The following is a 20,459-nucleotide window of genomic DNA, read 5'->3' as shown; positions in this document are numbered from 1 at the left end:
GTTTGATTCTAACCCCCTCGCTGTTTGCACATTTTTCACACATCTTGCTACCAAGCCTACCATAATCATTTTCTCCTTGCTGTATAAATACATGCAATCAACTCTCAAAGCAACCCCAAAATCTGCTCCATAAACCAATTCTGAACAGCTCCATTTTCTCTCCGAAAGCAACCCGATTTCACTCCGAAACAACCCGGTAAAACAGCCTATAAAATTTCCAGTTCCGAATAGCCCATCACAGCTCTATTTAACTCCAAATTCAGCCCCAAAATAGTCCCGAAACCTACTTCATTTCAGCTCCTAAAAATCGGTCCATTTGAGCCCCGAAATCACCCCAAAACTCAGTCATAAAACCAGCCCAGAAACTCCACTAAAAACAGCCTGTTTTAGCTTGGTAAACAACCCAGAAAATCGCTCATTCCAACCCAAAAACAGCCACCCAGAAAATCTGCAAATTCAATTTGCACAAACAAGGAAAAACGATTAATACGATCCTATGCGCAGCGGCACATCAATCAAGTAATCAACTAATTTTCTTTGCTTGTATATGCAAATTCAATTCAATTCAAAGAGGTAATTAGCTACAAAGGCATACAAAGAGCTGTTAAACCACAAGAAAATGGATGAGAAATGTCAGTGTATGGACAAAATATGTTATGGCTATATCCACACTAGGTTGAATCTACACTTTTTCTGGATGCTTTTCTGCATTCGAAAGTAACCCGTATACCGCACCTTGTCTCCTACAATTTTTTATGAAACCCTTTTTTGAACTTGGGGGTTTTTTTTTTCTACCAACTCAATTTATGATTTTTTTAGCAACTGGTACTAATTGAGAGAAAGAGGAGAGAGAGACCTTCGTGGTGGGGGTAACAGCGGTCGGAGTGCGCAGAAGCCAAGGGGTGGTCTCCGGCGGTGGGGGAGTGCTGGGGTTGGGTAGTGGTGCTCGCCGGTGGTGGTGGGAAGTGGATCGTGGTCGCCGGTGGTGGTGGTGTTCGAGTTGCACTGCTGTTCTGGTTATCGTCGTCCATGGTTGCCGTGGAAACCTAAAGCATCCTGAAATTTGGGGAAGTTCTGGGGCGTTGGGGGATTTAGGGTCTCAAAACGACGTAGTTTTGTATTATTACTGGATTGGCCAAAATCCCCCAAAACGACGTCGTTTTGGGGGGCTGCAACCTGCAGTGCTTTAAGCTCACTGCAGGGACTCGGAATCCACCAAACTCCCTCCGGCCTCTGATGCACCGCCCTTCATTAAATTGCCCAATTTTCAAATTTTTAAAAAAATGGAGTCTATAACGGCTTTTGTTGGTGGGAGAGAGGAAGAGAGAAAGGGAGGGAGTACTGGAGTGGAGTGGAGAGAGAGAGAGAGAACGGAGGACAAAAATGTCTTTTAATGCTATGTATGTTAATATGAATGGAAAATATGATGACAGGTCGTGTGTATGCACATTTCACAAACCACAAGGTGTTATATGCACATTTTTGAACCATAAAAATATATCCGCACATTGCCCAAATCACAAGGGTTCAAAATGGACTTTGCCCATTTTTGTACACAAAAAGATTATGAATGAAATCTTTTTTTTTTCGGTAAATCCGAACATCGTTATATATGTCTACATAACAAACCGATCTTGAACAAGTTTTTGATAAGCAAACATGAACTCGAACTTGAATAGCTTGATTCATTCAGCAACCCTACCAACAAAGGATGTAACGGCCCAAAAAGCCAATTCGTTAAGTGAATTGAATTCAACGAAAATGGAACACTATAAACATTTTCATTCCAAAAATGCTACAGGGACCGAATTGGGGGACCGAATTCGGACCGACGGCCGCCGGCGGGCCGTCTCCGGCCACCGGACGGCCGATCCGAGCCGTCCAAAAATTCTAAAAAAAAAAACCGAGGGGCCCCACGCGGGAATCAACGTCATCCGAGGTGTGTAGGGTGCTTGATCGGAGCACCCCTTTTCGTGTGTATATGTATAAACATATACACACGAAAAGGGGTGCTCCGATCAAGCACCCTACACACCTCGGATGACGTTGATTCCCGCGTGGGGCCCCTCGGTTTTTTTTTTTAGAATTTTTGGACGGCTCGGATCGGCCGTCCGGTGGCCGGAGACGGCCCGCCGGCGGCCGTCGGTCCGAATTCGGTCCCCCAATTCGGTCCCTGTATCAACACTCTTTTCATTCAGGGAATGTATAATGCCAAAACCAAAAGTGTTGCTGCCAAAACTCCTCCATGTGAACTTACTTCTTTGCCCTCTTTCCAATCTCACCTACTTTACTCTCTCTTCCAAAACCCAGTTCTGGGTATACTCCAAATCGACCAGCAAATCACCCTTCTCTTCGACACCAACAGACCGCGCCGTCTGTGATTGGGATAGTTTCTGATGATTGGAGCAGTAACCCAACTCGGAAATATCTCTGGCCTGGGATTCACAGAGGAGATCTCTAAGGAAATTCTTGTTTTTCGTGGAATCGAAGAAGTGGTCGATGCAAAAACACCAGGGGCAGGGTGTTGAGGAGGAGGAGGATTATTAATTAGGATCCATTCGAGGACGGTGTAGATGAGGATTAGGGTCAATCTGTTGGTGTTTCTGTGCAACATGGTTGCACATTTGTTGGCAGCCATTCTGTCTCTTTGTACATGCAGGGATTTAGTTTGATTGTGAAATCACAAGAAGAAAAACAGAGTAGTTGGAGCAGAATAGAGAAATTAACAGGGGATTGATTGTTCTATAAGTGAGAGAGAGAGAGAGAGAGAGAGAGAGAGGGACAGAAACTGTCGGTCTTTTTCAAAGAAAGTCCATTCGATTTTGGTATCAAAATATAGGGTCGTTTTTCCTCCATCATTGGTGGTAATTTGGGCTTTTCGTCGGTTTCGCCGAGCTCAAGGTCTTGGTCGCCGGAGTTTCCATCGCCGCCGTCGTTTTCGATCCATCACCGCCGTCGTTTTCGAGGTAGCCCGAGAGCTTCCAGTACGAACAAGCTCGGGATCCAACTCCAGGAACCTGCTCGAAAATCCATCTCCCCGTCGACTCCGGAGAAAGAGGCGGTGGAGGGGCTGCGGCGAGGTGGGCGCCGTGTGGAAACGGCGCTGGTCGATTTGGAGTATATACCCAGAAGTGGGTTTGAGAGAGAGAGTAAACTAGGTGAGATTGGGGAGGGCAAGGAAATTAACTCACATGGATGAATTTTGGCAGCGACACTTTTGGTTTTGGCATTATCAGCAGCCTTTCATTTAATTTAAGGAGTTCAAGTACCATAACGAATTACATTACGATTAGGAAATTATGTTACCCCCTCATACATTTTCAGAATATTATTCTTAAAATTAAAACATTTAATACAGCGGGCTTTTACAAAATACGCTCAAAAGGGAAGGGCCGTCTAATCTATTCGTAAATTATAGCCCCATTGGTTCTTCATTTTCGAGTTTCTCCACATTCACGGCGGTGGTCTTGTGAGGGACTCCGTCGCCTGCATAATAGGCCAAGGTTACGAAGTACCATGAGCGACAGAAGTCAAGTAAATTACACTAAACTACCCATTTCCCGATGCATGATTTGGCATTATGATGTTAACGAAAACAAGGAAGTAAACATAAGTGCGAAAATTTAACACATTCATATTTTATGGTGCGCTTAACGTTGTTTCAAAACCCACTAGCACCACTAAGTCATGATTTGGGTGATGTTCTCACAAACGAGGGTTCATGCTACATGTTCATACACGCTGTCCAACTTGCAAGCTTGGGCAGCACACGGCTCATGACACAACTATTGTAACGACCCTGATTTTTGGTAAATAAAAAATTTGTTAAATATTTAAATTTTATTTTAATTACTTGGATTTGCTACTAAAAATTTCTTTTTAATTTTAATAATCCGTCATAATTAGATTTGAGATTTATAAAATTATATATTTTCACCGAGCAATCTAGTTATTTTCTAAAGACAAGTATGCTTGTAGAAGCACTTGTATTCTTTTCTAGTGAGTTAAATAAAATCTTTAAATTATATTTCTTGGCTAGAAATCCTACTTGGCAAGTAGAATTAGTTTCCAACCAATTCGTTAGAAAACCTTAATTACCGTTTCAATCTAGTTACAATTTCCTAATCCTAGATGGACCTTTTTGATCGTCTTTGAGCCTTATGAAACCCTCCGAACCCTATTGAACCATTAGACTATAGGAGTAATCATTTTATTCCTATGTTTAGTCATTTCACTTTACCTAGCATCATTACTTACCCTACCTATTGGATAATAAAGGCAAGGGAAAACTTTAACCTTTGGTCCATAAATGTTAGGGAAAATATTATCCCTTGGACAATAGATTCCCATGACTAGTCATATCAAATTATTACCAATATTCCTTTACCCATTGGTCCATAATTGTTAGGGGAATTTTTGTCCCTTGGTTATTAGACCTTTGACTTGCCTAAATGCATGACAAGACAAGTCATACAAGAATCCCATCATTTTGCTTCAACCTTAGACTTGCCATAATGAGAACCTAGATTTGACTAGTCATTCAAGCCCATACTTACCTTCTTTAACCAATGGTTAATAAATGCTAGGAGAATTTTTGACCATTGGTTAATAGCAATTAAGTTGCCAATGAAGCCTTGATTTGACAATACAAAATCATGGGCTAAGGAATCTCATCATTTTGCTTCAAAAGGAAGCAAGGCTAGCTTTGCCATGCATGCACACCTATGTTCTAGTCTTAAAATCCTAGACTCACTTTCCTAGATTTTCTTGGATGTATATAGATACAAGTGAGAGAGAGAGAGAGAGAGAGAGAGAGAGAGAAAGGCCGGATGGAGAGAGTGGGGTGGAGTGTGTGCATGAGTATTGATTACTTACACAAGCAACATTTATAGCCTTAAGCCTATTTTTTTGACTACATGCCAACCCATTTCTAGTCTTTCAAAGTACAAAGTTAGCCAATGATTTCATTCTTTCTTGCAAGCAACCTCCCCATAGACTTGACAAGTCCAAAACCCTTCATGATGACCTAAGATTTGGCCTACAAATGGAAGTGACAAGTCATGGAAGACTTGGCATGCTTTCAAGCTTGATTGGACATGACAATGGAGCAAATCCATGGGAGGAAGGAGAGAGAGGGGGGCCGGCCATAGAGGAGGAAGGAGAAGCTCAAGTGTTGGCTATAAATAGCACCACATGCCTTCCATTCAATTCACACCATCACTTCTTGCTCTCACTTCTCTCTAGAAACCATTTCTGTTTTTCCAGGCAGCTTACTGCCCTCCACGAATCTCCATTTTTCTCCTTCTTAAAGTAGTTTTTAGAACCAACTCCCTTCGAGAAAGTTGTAGAGCACTTCGAAACCTTCAAGTTAGACCCAAGAACCATCCCAATCGGTGAAGAAATGACAAAGATATTGGCATCCGAAGTTCAGTAAAAATCTCGGATTTCCATTTCCTGACAGCATACTGTCTCTGCCTTTATCACCATTTTTCTCCTACCTAAAGTAGTTTCTAGGATCAACTTCCTTCACGAAAGTCGTAGAGCACTTCGAGAGCTTCAACTTTGACCCAAGAACGATCGTATTCGGCCAAATATTGACCGAGTTACGGCCATCCAAAGTTCGGTCCAGATTTGCAAGTTCACCGCCCGTAGAAAATCTTCCAACTAGCTTATTCGGCCCCGACTAGTTTCGGATCAAGGTAGATAAATCTCTACTCATTTTCCCTAGTATAACTTTAGTTATTTTTGTTTATGATAAGGCAACTTAAAGTATTAGGAATAATTAGCAAGCTCGTTTTACAAAATCTTGAAATGACATTACGATCATGTAGATTTTCTCTACTCACTTCCCTAAGTATAAGTATAACCCCTTGTTCCCTAAACTCTACGTATAGAATCGTACGTTAGAAAGTAGAATGTTCTTGATTCAAAGTATCAATATCTTTATCGTTTTCCTTAAGTAGATAAGGTTATCTATTGTTTGGTTTCAAGTAGATAAGGTTATCTATCATGATTATCTCGCTAATGGAAGTACGAGCATGTTGGATAAATGACTTTGTCTTAAATAAACATATGTTGTATTGAATTTCTCAAAAAGTAAAATAGAACGATTTTCGAAAGATAAAAGTTTAACGCTTGATTTGAAGTATTCATATTTTGATCTTTTCGAGCATGCTTAGTAATATTGAGTTAAATAATCTTGCTAGTATAGTTTCAATGAATGAGTTATGCTTATTTTTGTGAAAAGTCCTACCGCGGAGTCTATGCATGAAAACGTGACACGGAAATCGAGAAAGTTAGAAACGTGACACCTAGGGTGTGGTTAACAAAAAGACGTGTTTTGAAAAGGTGAAATGTTTTGGAAACCGCAATGTGGCCGGACATGGTAGCCCATTGTGTGGTGTGTGTTTTGTGTGCCAATGGGAACCCGGTGCGGCGGAACCATTGTGAGGATACTCGGGAGACCGGAACGGCGGAACCGAGGTTGGGTGTGTGGCTTGGTTATCCGCGTTACGGAGCCAATGCGATTGTGTGCCAATGGGAACCCGGTGCGGCGGAACCATTGTGAGGATACTCGGGAGACCGGAACGGCGGAACCGAGGTTGGGTGTGTAGCTTGGTTATCCGCGGTACGGAGCCAATGCAAATGATTTTGAAAGGTTGGGTGTGTAGCTTGGTTATCCGCGGTACGGAGCCAATACAAATGATTTTGAAAGGTTGAAATGTTGACACGGTCTACGATGAGTCGCGTAGGAGAAACACAGAAATCTTGGACACCAACGATAGATGATTAACGAATGTGGATGTGTCATTGTTAGCTGTATATACATGTATCATGTGGAAATCGATGATTGTATAACCTGTTGTTTGTAAGTTATGGGTTAGCGGGTATGAGTTTGTTCTATTGAGCGTTGTAGCTCACGGTGTTACCTTTTGGTGACCCTGACATATTATATCGGTGGCGACGCGGGTATAATGTGTCAGACTCCTTAGATGAACAGGATAAGATGTACACCGTGGAAGCTTTTGGAGCAGAGGAGCTTGCTAGGATGGAAGAGCAAGCAGAGTAGTGTTAGGAACCCTAGTTTCCTTTCTTGTTGAATAAATGTACCATTTCCTTATGATGTATTTATGATGTAATAATGAGCCAGACTCTCTTTATTATATAATAAATGCCTCATTTAACGTACCCAAAATTGGGGGCGTTACAACTTGGTATCAGAGCTTTAGGTTCAAAACCCCGGCCATGGGTAGAATGGGTAGAACCATAAGATAGTTGTCCGTTGCACAAATGAGAATTGAGTTTAAGTTTACCGTCCCAAATTGGGTGGAATTCTGTCAAAACAATCTTCGGATTGAAGCAAGGCGCGGAATTGGCAGTACAGCCGAGCTGGGAATTCCCGAACAATTGGATGATGACTTAAATCAAGAATCGAATGTGGGACTTAGAAACTCGAAAATATTTTTTTTTGGTATTAGTAAACCTTACGGCTCGTTCTTGAAATAAATATTTTCCCACGCGTCTTAAGGGACGAGAGCGGAACCTAACACCGAGTGCCGAGCACAACCCCATTAGGCGCGGCAAACCGCACCCCCCTAACCGTCCAATTTCAAAAAAAAAAAAAAAATTTTCAACCTCCAAAATTCAAATTTCAAACTTCAAATTTAAATTTCCAATCTTTCCCTCCACAACACCCCTTTTCCGTCCCCTATATATACCCCACCACCACTTCCATCTCATCATCTCCCTCACCATCATAACTCCTCCAAATCTCCATCCTATCCTATCAAACCGAACCGAACCAAGCCGAGCCATGGCAACCCGACGACGAGGATTTCCGGAAGACGCCATATTCCGAGAAATCGAGCGAGCCGAAATAACCATAACAATCCAAACCCTATGGTTGCAACTCTTCGCCCTCATTATATTTTGTGCGGTAGTCACAATAGGCATGCCACGGTGGTTCGCCGTGAATAACCGCCTCAACACCTTCTGGTACGGGACTCTCGTCGTGGCCGTCGCACTCGCCGCAGTTATAAAGGAGTACGAACGTCAGTTGCGCCAAGCTTACAACGAAAGATGGTAGAGAATCTCGAGGATGGGCGAGACCCGAACCCAACGACGCCATTTAGACATATATTAGGCCGATTGTAATCCTTCGGGATGTAGGATGTTAAGGATTAAGATCGTGTTCAACTTGTATTAGGAATCTTGTTCTAATCTATTTGTTTTATAGTAGAACTCTATGTTTATGTTTGTAATTCTATGCTTATGTTGTATGATGTTCTTATCTATGAAAAACCTGCTTTACTTTTAAAAGAGTACCGTTGCATACTATGTTATTAAGCTACTTTTGACTTTTGAAAGATAGACCATTTGCAAAAGAAAATTTGTTTTAATAAAAACCCCTTTCAATTTTCCCTCGTAGATAATGAATACGCGCCACGGATTTGGATACGATAACGGAGGACCCTCTAAACGCAAAATAGGTCTAACTAAGCTATTGTAATCATTCTTAGCACTAACCAATCCTAGGCCTAAGCAGCCGAAACAATAGCCAAATTCAAATTGCATCCTATTCCATTGCTGCTTTGAAAATTCGTTCGCGTTTCAAAATCTCAATGGTCCTTTCTCACCTCATAGCCCTTTCACTAGGAGTAAGAACCTTGCGATTTCGAGTTACGCGCTGTTAGGAAACTAGATTGTGAATAACTCCCTACTAACTCTAAAAAGGAAGGACTACGAGAGCAAGTCAAGATGCCAACACCAACGGCGAGGCCGCCACACAAGCGATGAGGGCAACATCGATGCAAAAGTTGAAAGTTCACCCCAACGCAACGTCTGAAGCCAGCAGGATCAACCATTATTCCCAAAGTTTCCATTCTAACCTCTCACACTGCAAGATTCCTTAGAATCGTAAACCGACAAAGGAAGGCGTGAAACTGTTCAAGGGCTGCGGACGCTAACCACCTGTACCGGACGCAAACCGGGAACACTGAGGTCGAAAAGTTCGTTTAAATTGGGAATGCTCGAAGGGAACGACAATTACGTCCGCCAGCTAAATCCTAGTAGGAAGTATATACCAATCGACTAGTTATATCCGTACTATTTCCTAACTACATTGCTTCTCTCAAATCTCTATTTGAAATCAACATCCTTGTGAAGGAAACCCTCATTGTTTCAAGTAATGAAATCATTCATTTGTACTCCTTACGACACTTATTGATAAGAGTGGCGTAATCTTGGGTATCTTTTATGACCCGACCTAATTGGCCAAGCGATGCACCCTATGGTGTTACTAATCCTAACTATTATCATTTAGAACCTTTCACTATCCCTCGAATTTTTCGTAACTCTTGAGTTTTGAACCTCGAGAATCATAGCAACCATTTTCTTCTGATACAACTTTTATTGACACTTTCGATAATGATCGGCAATGTCATTTCGCAATAACTAAGATTTGATGATTGGTCCATTCCATCATTAATAACTATTCCATTTCGTTCGTAATCAATAAATTCAGATCATCTCTTGATGATATTCAAATCATTTCGGAAAAACTCCTTGTTTCATTCTTATGGTACGATCATTCAAATTTGTTTGAAACTAATCTCCTTAGGAGATGGGTACCCTTCCTTGAACTAACCAGGTGTCATCAATTCCTTATCAAAAGCTTGCGCTACTTGAGGGCAGCTTAAATCAGTCATTCCCGTCCCGACATCTAGGATTATCTTGGATTTTTGAAATTTCGTTTTCAAGATAGCCGTACCTCTGAAATTATTGCCAGAAGTCGATGCCGCCCAGGTTTATTTTCCCGTGACTGCATAGGTTCTTTCAATGCCTTTGCTAATAATATCCAAGTTTGTAGAATATAGTAGGACTTGCTTGCAGATGTTCGATTTCCCCCTGAATGAGGATGGAGTACTTACGCTTTACGAGAATGGAGTGATTCTGCCCAAGCGATCCGTTGTTTCCTAGTTTAGAAATGGGTTTAATATCGTTAGGTGGGAAGCATGTTGATTTGATAGGGACGTGATAAGAAAATGCTTGTGGGATACGAGTCCGCATGATGATTTGGTAGAAGTTTTGCATTTGGCATTGGTATCTACGATGGAAACTTCACCAAAGGCGTACTACGAGGCAAATTGTTCAACGACTGAAGCAACTTCAACCCCGTCTTGTTAAGCAAGTGATGAGGCTTAATTTGATTAACAAAACATGCAGAAGATTGTGAGAGATGCTTAAAACGCTGTCGTCTTACTTCGAGATACTTCTAGGACCTGCTGGAGCCTTAGACAGTAGCCGTGTGATGCCAAAGCATTTTGTGGGTTGCCAGATTATTCGAATCTTGATTGGCATAAACCTGCCTATAGAATCATTTTTGACTTGCCGGGGGCGTTTCTTTCATTTCTTAACTTCACCTCTCTCCGTTCAGTCATAAGTTAAAATCCTAATTTTTGAGCCTGAACAACACTGCAAGGGTACCTATACCCATGTAGCGTATTCTATCCTCTTTCAATCGAGAATCTACCCTTGGAATGAGAAGGTTTTTCCTAAACTGTTTATCACTGCATACCTAGAAACTGAACCCATAGGATCGCTGTTGAACCTGTTATCACTTCAGGAGGAAGAATAGCTGTCAACCTAGTCTATGAAGGTTACGTGATGGAGATATCCTCAAATGACGAAGGTGATCACCTCAATATCACGCTATTGGTGGTGACCTGCTCCTATTTTAAGGGAGATAGACGATGATTCCAAGACCGGTAAACGACGAGATCTGATCCATAGCCACGCACCAATTTCGAGGACGAAATTATTTTAAGGGGGATAGTTTGTAACGACCCTGATTTTTGGTAAATAAAAAATTTGTTAAATATTTAAATTTTATTTTAATTACTTGGATTTGCTACTAAAAATTTCTTTTTAATTTTAATAATCCGTCATAATTAGATTTGAGATTTATAAAATTATATATTTTCACCGAGCAATCTAGTTATTTTCTAAAGACAAGTATGCTTGTAGAAGCACTTGTATTCTTTTCTAGTGAGTTAAATAAAATCTTTAAATTATATTTCTTGGCTAGAAATCCTACTTGGCAAGTAGAATTAGTTTCCAACCAATTCGTTAGAAAACCTTAATTACCGTTTCAATCTAGTTACAATTTCCTAATCCTAGATGGACCTTTTTGATCGTCTTTGAGCCTTATGAAACCCTCCGAACCCTATTGAACCATTAGACTATAGGAGTAATCATTTTATTCCTATGTTTAGTCATTTCACTTTACCTAGCATCATTACTTACCCTACCTATTGGATAATAAAGGCAAGGGAAAACTTTAACCTTTGGTCCATAAATGTTAGGGAAAATATTATCCCTTGGACAATAGATTCCCATGACTAGTCATATCAAATTATTACCAATATTCCTTTACCCATTGGTCCATAATTGTTAGGGGAATTTTTGTCCCTTGGTTATTAGACCTTTGACTTGCCTAAATGCATGACAAGACAAGTCATACAAGAATCCCATCATTTTGCTTCAACCTTAGACTTGCCATAATGAGAACCTAGATTTGACTAGTCATTCAAGCCCATACTTACCTTCTTTAACCAATGGTTAATAAATGCTAGGAGAATTTTTGACCATTGGTTAATAGCAATTAAGTTGCCAATGAAGCCTTGATTTGACAATACAAAATCATGGGCTAAGGAATCTCATCATTTTGCTTCAAAAGGAAGCAAGGCTAGCTTTGCCATGCATGCACACCTATGTTCTAGTCTTAAAATCCTAGACTCACTTTCCTAGATTTTCTTGGATGTATATAGATACAAGTGAGAGAGAGAGAGAGAGAGAGAGAGAGAGAGAAAGGCCGGATGGAGAGAGTGGGGTGGAGTGTGTGCATGAGTATTGATTACTTACACAAGCAACATTTATAGCCTTAAGCCTATTTTTTTTGACTACATGCCAACCCATTTCTAGTCTTTCAAAGTACAAAGTTAGCCAATGATTTCATTCTTTCTTGCAAGCAACCTCCCCATAGACTTGACAAGTCCAAAACCCTTCATGATGACCTAAGATTTGGCCTACAAATGGAAGTGACAAGTCATGGAAGACTTGGCATGCTTTCAAGCTTGATTGGACATGACAATGGAGCAAATCCATGGGAGGAAGGAGAGAGAGGGGGGCCGGCCATAGAGGAGGAAGGAGAAGCTCAAGTGTTGGCTATAAATAGCACCACATGCCTTCCATTCAATTCACACCATCACTTCTTGCTCTCACTTCTCTCTAGAAACCATTTCTGTTTTTCCAGGCAGCTTACTGCCCTCCACGAATCTCCATTTTTCTCCTTCTTAAAGTAGTTTTTAGAACCAACTCCCTTCGAGAAAGTTGTAGAGCACTTCGAAACCTTCAAGTTAGACCCAAGAACCATCCCAATCGGTGAAGAAATGACAAAGATATTGGCATCCGAAGTTCAGTAAAAATCTCGGATTTCCATTTCCTGACAGCATACTGTCTCTGCCTTTATCACCATTTTTCTCCTACCTAAAGTAGTTTCTAGGATCAACTTCCTTCACGAAAGTCGTAGAGCACTTCGAGAGCTTCAACTTTGACCCAAGAACGATCGTATTCGGCCAAATATTGACCGAGTTACGGCCATCCAAAGTTCGGTCCAGATTTGCAAGTTCACCGCCCGTAGAAAATCTTCCAACTAGCTTATTCGGCCCCGACTAGTTTCGGATCAAGGTAGATAAATCTCTACTCATTTTCCCTAGTATAACTTTAGTTATTTTTGTTTATGATAAGGCAACTTAAAGTATTAGGAATAATTAGCAAGCTCGTTTTACAAAATCTTGAAATGACATTACGATCATGTAGATTTTCTCTACTCACTTCCCTAAGTATAAGTATAACCCCTTGTTCCCTAAACTCTACGTATAGAATCGTACGTTAGAAAGTAGAATGTTCTTGATTCAAAGTATCAATATCTTTATCGTTTTCCTTAAGTAGATAAGGTTATCTATTGTTTGGTTTCAAGTAGATAAGGTTATCTATCATGATTATCTCGCTAATGGAAGTACGAGCATGTTGGATAAATGACTTTGTCTTAAATAAACATATGTTGTATTGAATTTCTCAAAAAGTAAAATAGAACGATTTTCGAAAGATAAAAGTTTAACGCTTGATTTGAAGTATTCATATTTTGATCTTTTCGAGCATGCTTAGTAATATTGAGTTAAATAATCTTGCTAGTATAGTTTCAATGAATGAGTTATGCTTATTTTTGTGAAAAGTCCTACCGCGGAGTCTATGCATGAAAACGTGACACGGAAATCGAGAAAGTTAGAAACGTGACACCTAGGGTGTGGTTAACAAAAAGACGTGTTTTGAAAAGGTGAAATGTTTTGGAAACCGCAATGTGGCCGGACATGGTAGCCCATTGTGTGGTGTGTGTTTTGTGTGCCAATGGGAACCCGGTGCGGCGGAACCATTGTGAGGATACTCGGGAGACCGGAACGGCGGAACCGAGGTTGGGTGTGTGGCTTGGTTATCCGCGTTACGGAGCCAATGCGATTGTGTGCCAATGGGAACCCGGTGCGGCGGAACCATTGTGAGGATACTCGGGAGACCGGAACGGCGGAACCGAGGTTGGGTGTGTAGCTTGGTTATCCGCGGTACGGAGCCAATGCAAATGATTTTGAAAGGTTGGGTGTGTAGCTTGGTTATCCGCGGTACGGAGCCAATACAAATGATTTTGAAAGGTTGAAATGTTGACACGGTCTACGATGAGTCGCGTAGGAGAAACACAGAAATCTTGGACACCAACGATAGATGATTAACGAATGTGGATGTGTCATTGTTAGCTGTATATACATGTATCATGTGGAAATCGATGATTGTATAACCTGTTGTTTGTAAGTTATGGGTTAGCGGGTATGAGTTTGTTCTATTGAGCGTTGTAGCTCACGGTGTTACCTTTTGGTGACCCTGACATATTATATCGGTGGCGACGCGGGTATAATGTGTCAGACTCCTTAGATGAACAGGATAAGATGTACACCGTGGAAGCTTTTGGAGCAGAGGAGCTTGCTAGGATGGAAGAGCAAGCAGAGTAGTGTTAGGAACCCTAGTTTCCTTTCTTGTTGAATAAATGTACCATTTCCTTATGATGTATTTATGATGTAATAATGAGCCAGACTCTCTTTATTATATAATAAATGCCTCATTTAACGTACCCAAAATTGGGGGCGTTACAACTATGGCCTACACGTGGCTCACAACATCACCTAACTTTTCATCAAGTCCAACGCCTAGCCACTACATTAATCAAGTTCAACGATCTGATCAAAGATTTAAAAGTTCAACCGAGTGTTACTAAAGTATTAAACCCCTCACAATTTGATACTAAACACGTTAGATAACACATAAAGAGTCAAACAGGTCTCTAAGAAGGATGAATCAATTGTATCAAAGTCTTGCTAAGTTTGGAAACGATCCATGGGTCACATAAAGAGTCAAATAGGTCGTTGTTGAGTCGAATAGGTCAAAACGTGCACAAGTACACAAAGATGGCTTGTGGGTGTATCGTGGGGATGATTAGAGGGTGTGGTTACTGAAATAAAGTAACGAGTGTGTGGAGGATGTTGATGGGAGAAAGGGTCCAGCACCATGGGTGTTGGGTGGTTTTGGGGTGTGATTTGAAATAAATGCACCATGGGTGTTGGGTGGTTTTGGGGTGTGATTTGAATTAAATGCACAATCTATAACATAATGCAAAGACAAGAAGCATGTGTTTCAATATATATACACATGGAAAGGATAAATAAACAGAAGAATCAGCAATAAATATCAGACGCAGGATTCTTGACACGAGGGGACCGAATTACATGTGTTCATAAATTAACAAAAAAAATATCATCGTCATATACTAACAACACAATTTTGAGGGAACCTTTCTTCATAATTTTTATAAACAAAACCTAAAATGTAGTAAAAATATTGCGATAATTGGGAGGTTTGCGGGGACTCGGGCCCCGCTAGCACCCCTCAGTCCGCCCCTTTACATAGCATATTCTCAAACTCTTAAAACAAAATCAACTTTTACATCACAAACACTTCACCATGAAAATTTAGAACTTGATTATGTGTACCGACCAAAGGGTACCGATGGATGGGTGGGTCCTACTCTGAAGTCTCACACAAATGATTCAAGCCGTTCATTGATTTTAAAATAATTTTTGGAGTCACCCTTGAAAAAAATAGCTCAATCATACAACTAGAGTTTCTCAATTCGATTCAGCTGATTTTTTTTACAAGGGCAACTCGAGTACTTATTTTGAAGTTGATGAATGGCTTGGATCTGGGGCTCCTCCCGTCATTTCCAGCAAATGCTATGCTCAATTATGCCCAATCACCTTGAAAAGCCCGGAACTCCAGTCAATAAATGAATGGAGGGATGACCTTGGACCCCACATCCATCGGTACCCTTTGGTCAGTACCCATAGTATTTTTGGAAATTTTAGTTTGGGTTTAACTCTCATAAACCAGACTTCTTTACTGCAAAAGATTTACAAAGATGAAACATATACATGTTGAAAGTATGGGTTTCTGATAGTGAAACTAACAAAATATGAGTCAGATATTGACTAAATATTGACCTTAGAAAATCAATCTCGAAACGACTGCCAAGCGCCCAGATTTATCGATACCCCACATCCATCGGTACCCTTTGGTCAGTACCCATAGTATTTTTGGAAATTTTAGTTTGGGTTTAACTCCCATAAACCAGACTTCTTTACGGCAAATAGGAAGGGATTAGATTTACAAAGATGAAACATATACATGTTGAAAGTATGGGTTTCTGATAGTGAAACTAACAAAATATGAGTCAGATATTGACTAAATATTGACCTTAGAAAATCAATCTGGACAACCAGGACAACCATAGAGAGGCAGGTTTTTCTTATTACAACATGATTGATATAGCAGGACAAGAAAAAGAAACTCAAAGAGAAAGTTATCGCAAAAGATGCAATGAGTGTGGGTTCATCATCTAAAACAAAGAACACCCATATACAGAATTTGATTTGCCGTCAAAGTTCAGATTATTCGCTTGGGTGACAGTTTTCAAAACTTGTCTTTCGAGATTAGTTTGGAAAAGAGCTCATTCTTAACACACACACACACACACACACACACACACACCCCCCCCCCCCCCCCCCCCCCCCCCCCCAAAAAAAAAAAAAAAAAAAAAAGCGTATCAGAAAGATGCTTTCATATTCTCAACAACCATTTCTGCTAAAAAAATGAAAGAATGAGATATGAAAATGATGAACGTTTCTGCTCTGGAAAACAATTTCCCAGCAAAACTGATGCTGAAAATTGCAACCAAACCATTTCACCCAAGGTACAAAAATGTTGCCACTCTAGTATAAAAATTACGGAAGGCATTGTCCTATGAGCAGAGGTATAAACCGTACCTCATTTCTAGAACCTTTGCTACCATTTCTAGAACCTTTGCTACCAGGAAGAGCAATCCACTCAATTTGGATTTCCACTTCCCCATGTTCCACATTCCTTAGTCTGAGAGACATGTCTTGGACCAGTTTGCCATTGTTCCAGGTTATGCAGCTTTCATCACCTAGGCAGTTTTCACTGTTTGGTTGAACTCTATCAACAACAGTACCAGTTGGGAGATTTTGCAACTCCATCTTCATGCACTCCAGATATGGTTTGATGTCTATCTCCACATCCCCCATTTTGTCATCACTAGTGAATGTATCTTTATCATACACTCTCTGCAAAAATCAAAAGGAAAAAGTAACACACAAAACCCATTGTACAATAAACCATCTGCCTAACAATGGAAACATTGTGCTTGGGTGAGCCAAAAAAGATTCCGAAAAGCGAAAATATGTCATGCTTGGGTGGTATAAACATAAATGCTTGAACTGTGATATCATCTGCACCAGATCGATCTTCATGGTAAAATATAAACTTTTAGTTGAGCAAAGTTTACCTTGGTTTAAAAATAAAAACCTTTGGTCAATATTGAAGTCACCGATTTAGTTTGAAAGCAAAAGATGCTAGTATAGTTTCATTTCGTTGTATATACATATAAACAAGACTCTTATTCCTCCATTCATGCAATTAACTTCAAATCTCACTTCTTATTTCCCATTTATAGACCTACAGTTTATATGAGATTCATCGGTAGGAGAGGTCTTTGCCTCAGGGGCGGCCCAAGCCCTAGGCTGTTAAGACTTGTGTCTAAGGCCTCCAATTTTGAGAGGCCTCACTTTTATAAATGTGCATGTATTTTAGACTTTTCATAAGTTATTTCGATAGATGAAAAAGCTTCCTTTAGGTACTCTCGTATATGTTATATGACTTATACTTTATGAAAAAACAGAAGGGAAATTTATAAAAATAGTCCTTCTAGTTTCACCCGAGTCTCATTTTCGTCCTTCAAGTATCAATTACAACTCTTTTGACCTTCAAGTTTGGTTTTCGTACCAAATTGGTCCAATTGACATCTTCTGTTTGCCAAATTAGATGGAAAAAATCAGATTGATGGCAGTTTGGACGTTGCAATTTGTACCAAGTTGGTCCAATTGATAACGTCTGCCTTCAATCTGATTTTTTCCATCCAGTTTGGCGGAATGATGTTACCAATTGGACCAACTTAGTACGAAAAACAAACTTGAAGGTCAAAAGCGTTGCAATTGATACTTGAAGGACGAAAATGAGACTCGGGTGAAATTAGGAGGACCATTTCTATAAATTTCCCAAAACAAAATTGTATACGCTCGATACTAAGTATTTCCAGAGTAGTAACTTTACATCTCGAAAAGAAAGAAATTTAATTTTCAAATAAAAAACAGAAAGTTATACTCCGTATTAGATTAGATTGCAATGTTTAACATCAATACATCATCTATTAAAGACTTTGCACACAGAATTGGCCTTAGGCCTCCAATGAGGTTGGACCCCCCCTGCACCGATTCCAACTGTAAAGACCTCTAGTTTTTGCAGTTCCTCTTCAGTAAAAGAAAATTTTCAAGTCAAATGTAAATCCAATCAAAACGTTATAACATGCTCTGTCATGGCTATCAACAGTCTACCAACAATCACTAAACTAATAGGTCTTAAAAGATAGAATTTGATAATCTAAATTGACCTGATGGTAAGTATTTGTATTTGCTTAAGACAAATGAATTCCAAAATCACATTCACAATTCTGATGCAATATGAGATGATTTTATTTTAAGTTCTTGGCATAACACATTAGCAACCAGTCGAATTAATACGGTCAATTAAAGGAAAAGGGTTACGTACAAGGAGGATTGGAATATTAGCATCCGTAATAGAAAGAGTTAACTCATCATTCCACTTGGGATTGCAAGTATTCTTTACGACGTCAGTCTTTACTTTCTGCATCAACAAAATAAGGTCAGATCAGAGAAACAGATCGACATCTACAACGACTGGCCATATTCAATTGGAGCAATTTGGAATATCCAATCGATCAAGCACGTCAACCCACAAGAAATAGGAAGCATAATTCCATCAGGAAATAAATATTTCCTCTAAAGGAAACAATAACTGAACGCAGATAAACCAACGGAGATAATGCCTACTTCACATAAAATGTGCCAATTTCGTAACCATGCAACATAAGAAACTAACCATAGAGAAACTTCACTCAACTAACAACATATGAGACATTGAACAGAACAAGAACCATAGAAAAAATGGGAAAGGTATTATGCAATCAAACAAAGTTTCTACCCTCTGCAAATGCTTTGAAAGAACAAGTCCCAGTTGGATAAGTAACTTAAGTTAAGTCAGGTGTGGAGTCAAGTATTGAACAATTCATTTTAAGTAGAGGCGTAACCGTGTACTCAAACCAAAATCAGATTGCCTACGCCTATGTGCTTTATGTTGTCAATAATCATATAGGGGGCAAAATGATCATGAATCATCATACGCAACCTGCGCGATAAATCTTGTTTCTTCAGGCACATCATAATTCGGACTACGCATTTGGGTTTGTGGCAATGGTATGGAGCTCATCAGGTCAATTTTTTAATATTATGCATTACAATTTCTAATTCGACAGGCGTTTGGCACACAAACGTCAATTAATCAGATTTGTGGCAGTGGGGTCTTGCTTTTGCATCGTTATCGGTACAGTACACACTACACACTACACAGCTAAGATTACATCTCACGATGGCGCTATCGCTTTCTGTAACAAATTTTTATCTACACAAGAGTGTATGTTACCAAAACAAATCGTTGTCTGACCTAAACAAGGAAGTGAAGAAAAATACCACAATTAAAGAAAGAGACAACGATAGATAATTGATAATTGATTCCGTGGACGAAATCAAAATCAAATGCCTCTAGACAATAGACTCCAGTAATTAAATGTCTAAGTGAGATTCCCCTGAGCTTACCCTAAATTAAGAGGGGTAAAATCGGAAACTTAAAAAAAATAACTCCTGTGCCTCTCTTCTCTCACGGAATCTCACAAAAATTGGCAGATTCTAACTCACGTCTGTCCCATTTTAATAGTCTCTGTGTGAAAAGAAATGCAATTTTTGGATAAAAAATAAAGTACTTCCCTACATGATTTATCAAACTTATTCGCACAAAGATCTCGATAAGTCTTTTTTTTTTTTTTTATAACCGAGAAACAACCCTCCAGTCGAGCCATAATTGAAAGATTTCGATAAATTCTTTAATTCGGTATGAAAAAATTTAAAAAACCATATCCGTTCATACTTTATTTTTTAACCAACAATTACCCATCATTTCGTAAAGTGACATCAGACAGAGGGAGTACCGTTTAGCTGTAATAACATAAGTTCTGAAGACAAATGAATAGTACTATATTAGTGGAAACTCACCCTAAATTCTTCAACAGAAATGAGACAACCTAGCTAAAAAGTTTTCTTGACATGTGAAGGCTGAAAGTAGAAGTAATTAGGTTCAAGCTTAATTGCAACGAACGTAAATCAAACAGCGCCAAATTCAAGCTTGTGAAATGTCGACCGAGAGAGAGAGAGTATTGGACAGGCCTGTTGAGCCCTGGTGATGACGACGTAAGAATCACTGGTACGGGTATCACGAGCGACGAGATTGATGCCTCTGCGGACTCGAATCCTGAGAAGACCAATCACATCCTCCATCGCAAGATTAACGAGAGTACTGATGATTATTGGGTGACACTCTCTGGTTTTTTCTGTCGGTGATGAGAAACTAAGAAGATATTTTTTGGGTAAAGTTATTAACTAAGAAATTTTTGGGAAGATTTTTCTAAAAAAAAGAAGATACGGAGTATTTGGGAAGAGAAAGAGAGCATTTCTCTCTCGCAAAAGACGAGGTGAGCACATCGAATCTTGTCTGTTGCCCCACGATTGGATGAGGGCAAAGGCAGGGGATAAAGGCAC

General features: G+C 39.8%; 1 protein-coding gene across 3 annotated transcripts in view; it reads right to left on the bottom strand.

Annotated features, from left to right (window-relative positions):
- The window catches only part of LOC131301872 (protein C2-DOMAIN ABA-RELATED 7-like), a 27,834-nt gene extending 7,375 nt beyond the window's left edge, over window positions 1-20,459 (bottom strand). The window contains exons 1-4 of one of the 3 annotated variants that reach the window (XM_058328359.1): window positions 20,088-20,459; window positions 18,340-18,435; window positions 16,482-16,799; window positions 3,201-3,486 (exon numbers count right to left, since the gene is read on the bottom strand). In XM_058328359.1, the coding sequence (XP_058184342.1) occupies window positions 3,454-3,486; window positions 16,482-16,799; window positions 18,340-18,435; window positions 20,088-20,198 (558 nt within the window). In that variant the 5' untranslated portion in view covers window positions 20,199-20,459 and the 3' untranslated portion in view covers window positions 3,201-3,453. Of the gene's footprint in view, window positions 1-3,200; window positions 3,487-16,293; window positions 16,800-18,339; window positions 18,436-20,087 lie in introns of those variants that run through there. The other 2 variants (XM_058328360.1, XM_058328358.1) reach the window with 2 other exon arrangements.

The sequence above is a fragment of the Rhododendron vialii genome, chromosome 9a (assembly GCF_030253575.1).
Source record: "Rhododendron vialii isolate Sample 1 chromosome 9a, ASM3025357v1".
Taxonomy (NCBI): domain Eukaryota; kingdom Viridiplantae; phylum Streptophyta; class Magnoliopsida; order Ericales; family Ericaceae; genus Rhododendron; species Rhododendron vialii.
Note: the sequence above shows the minus strand (reverse complement) of the source record. Positions and strands in the feature narration are given on the sequence as shown.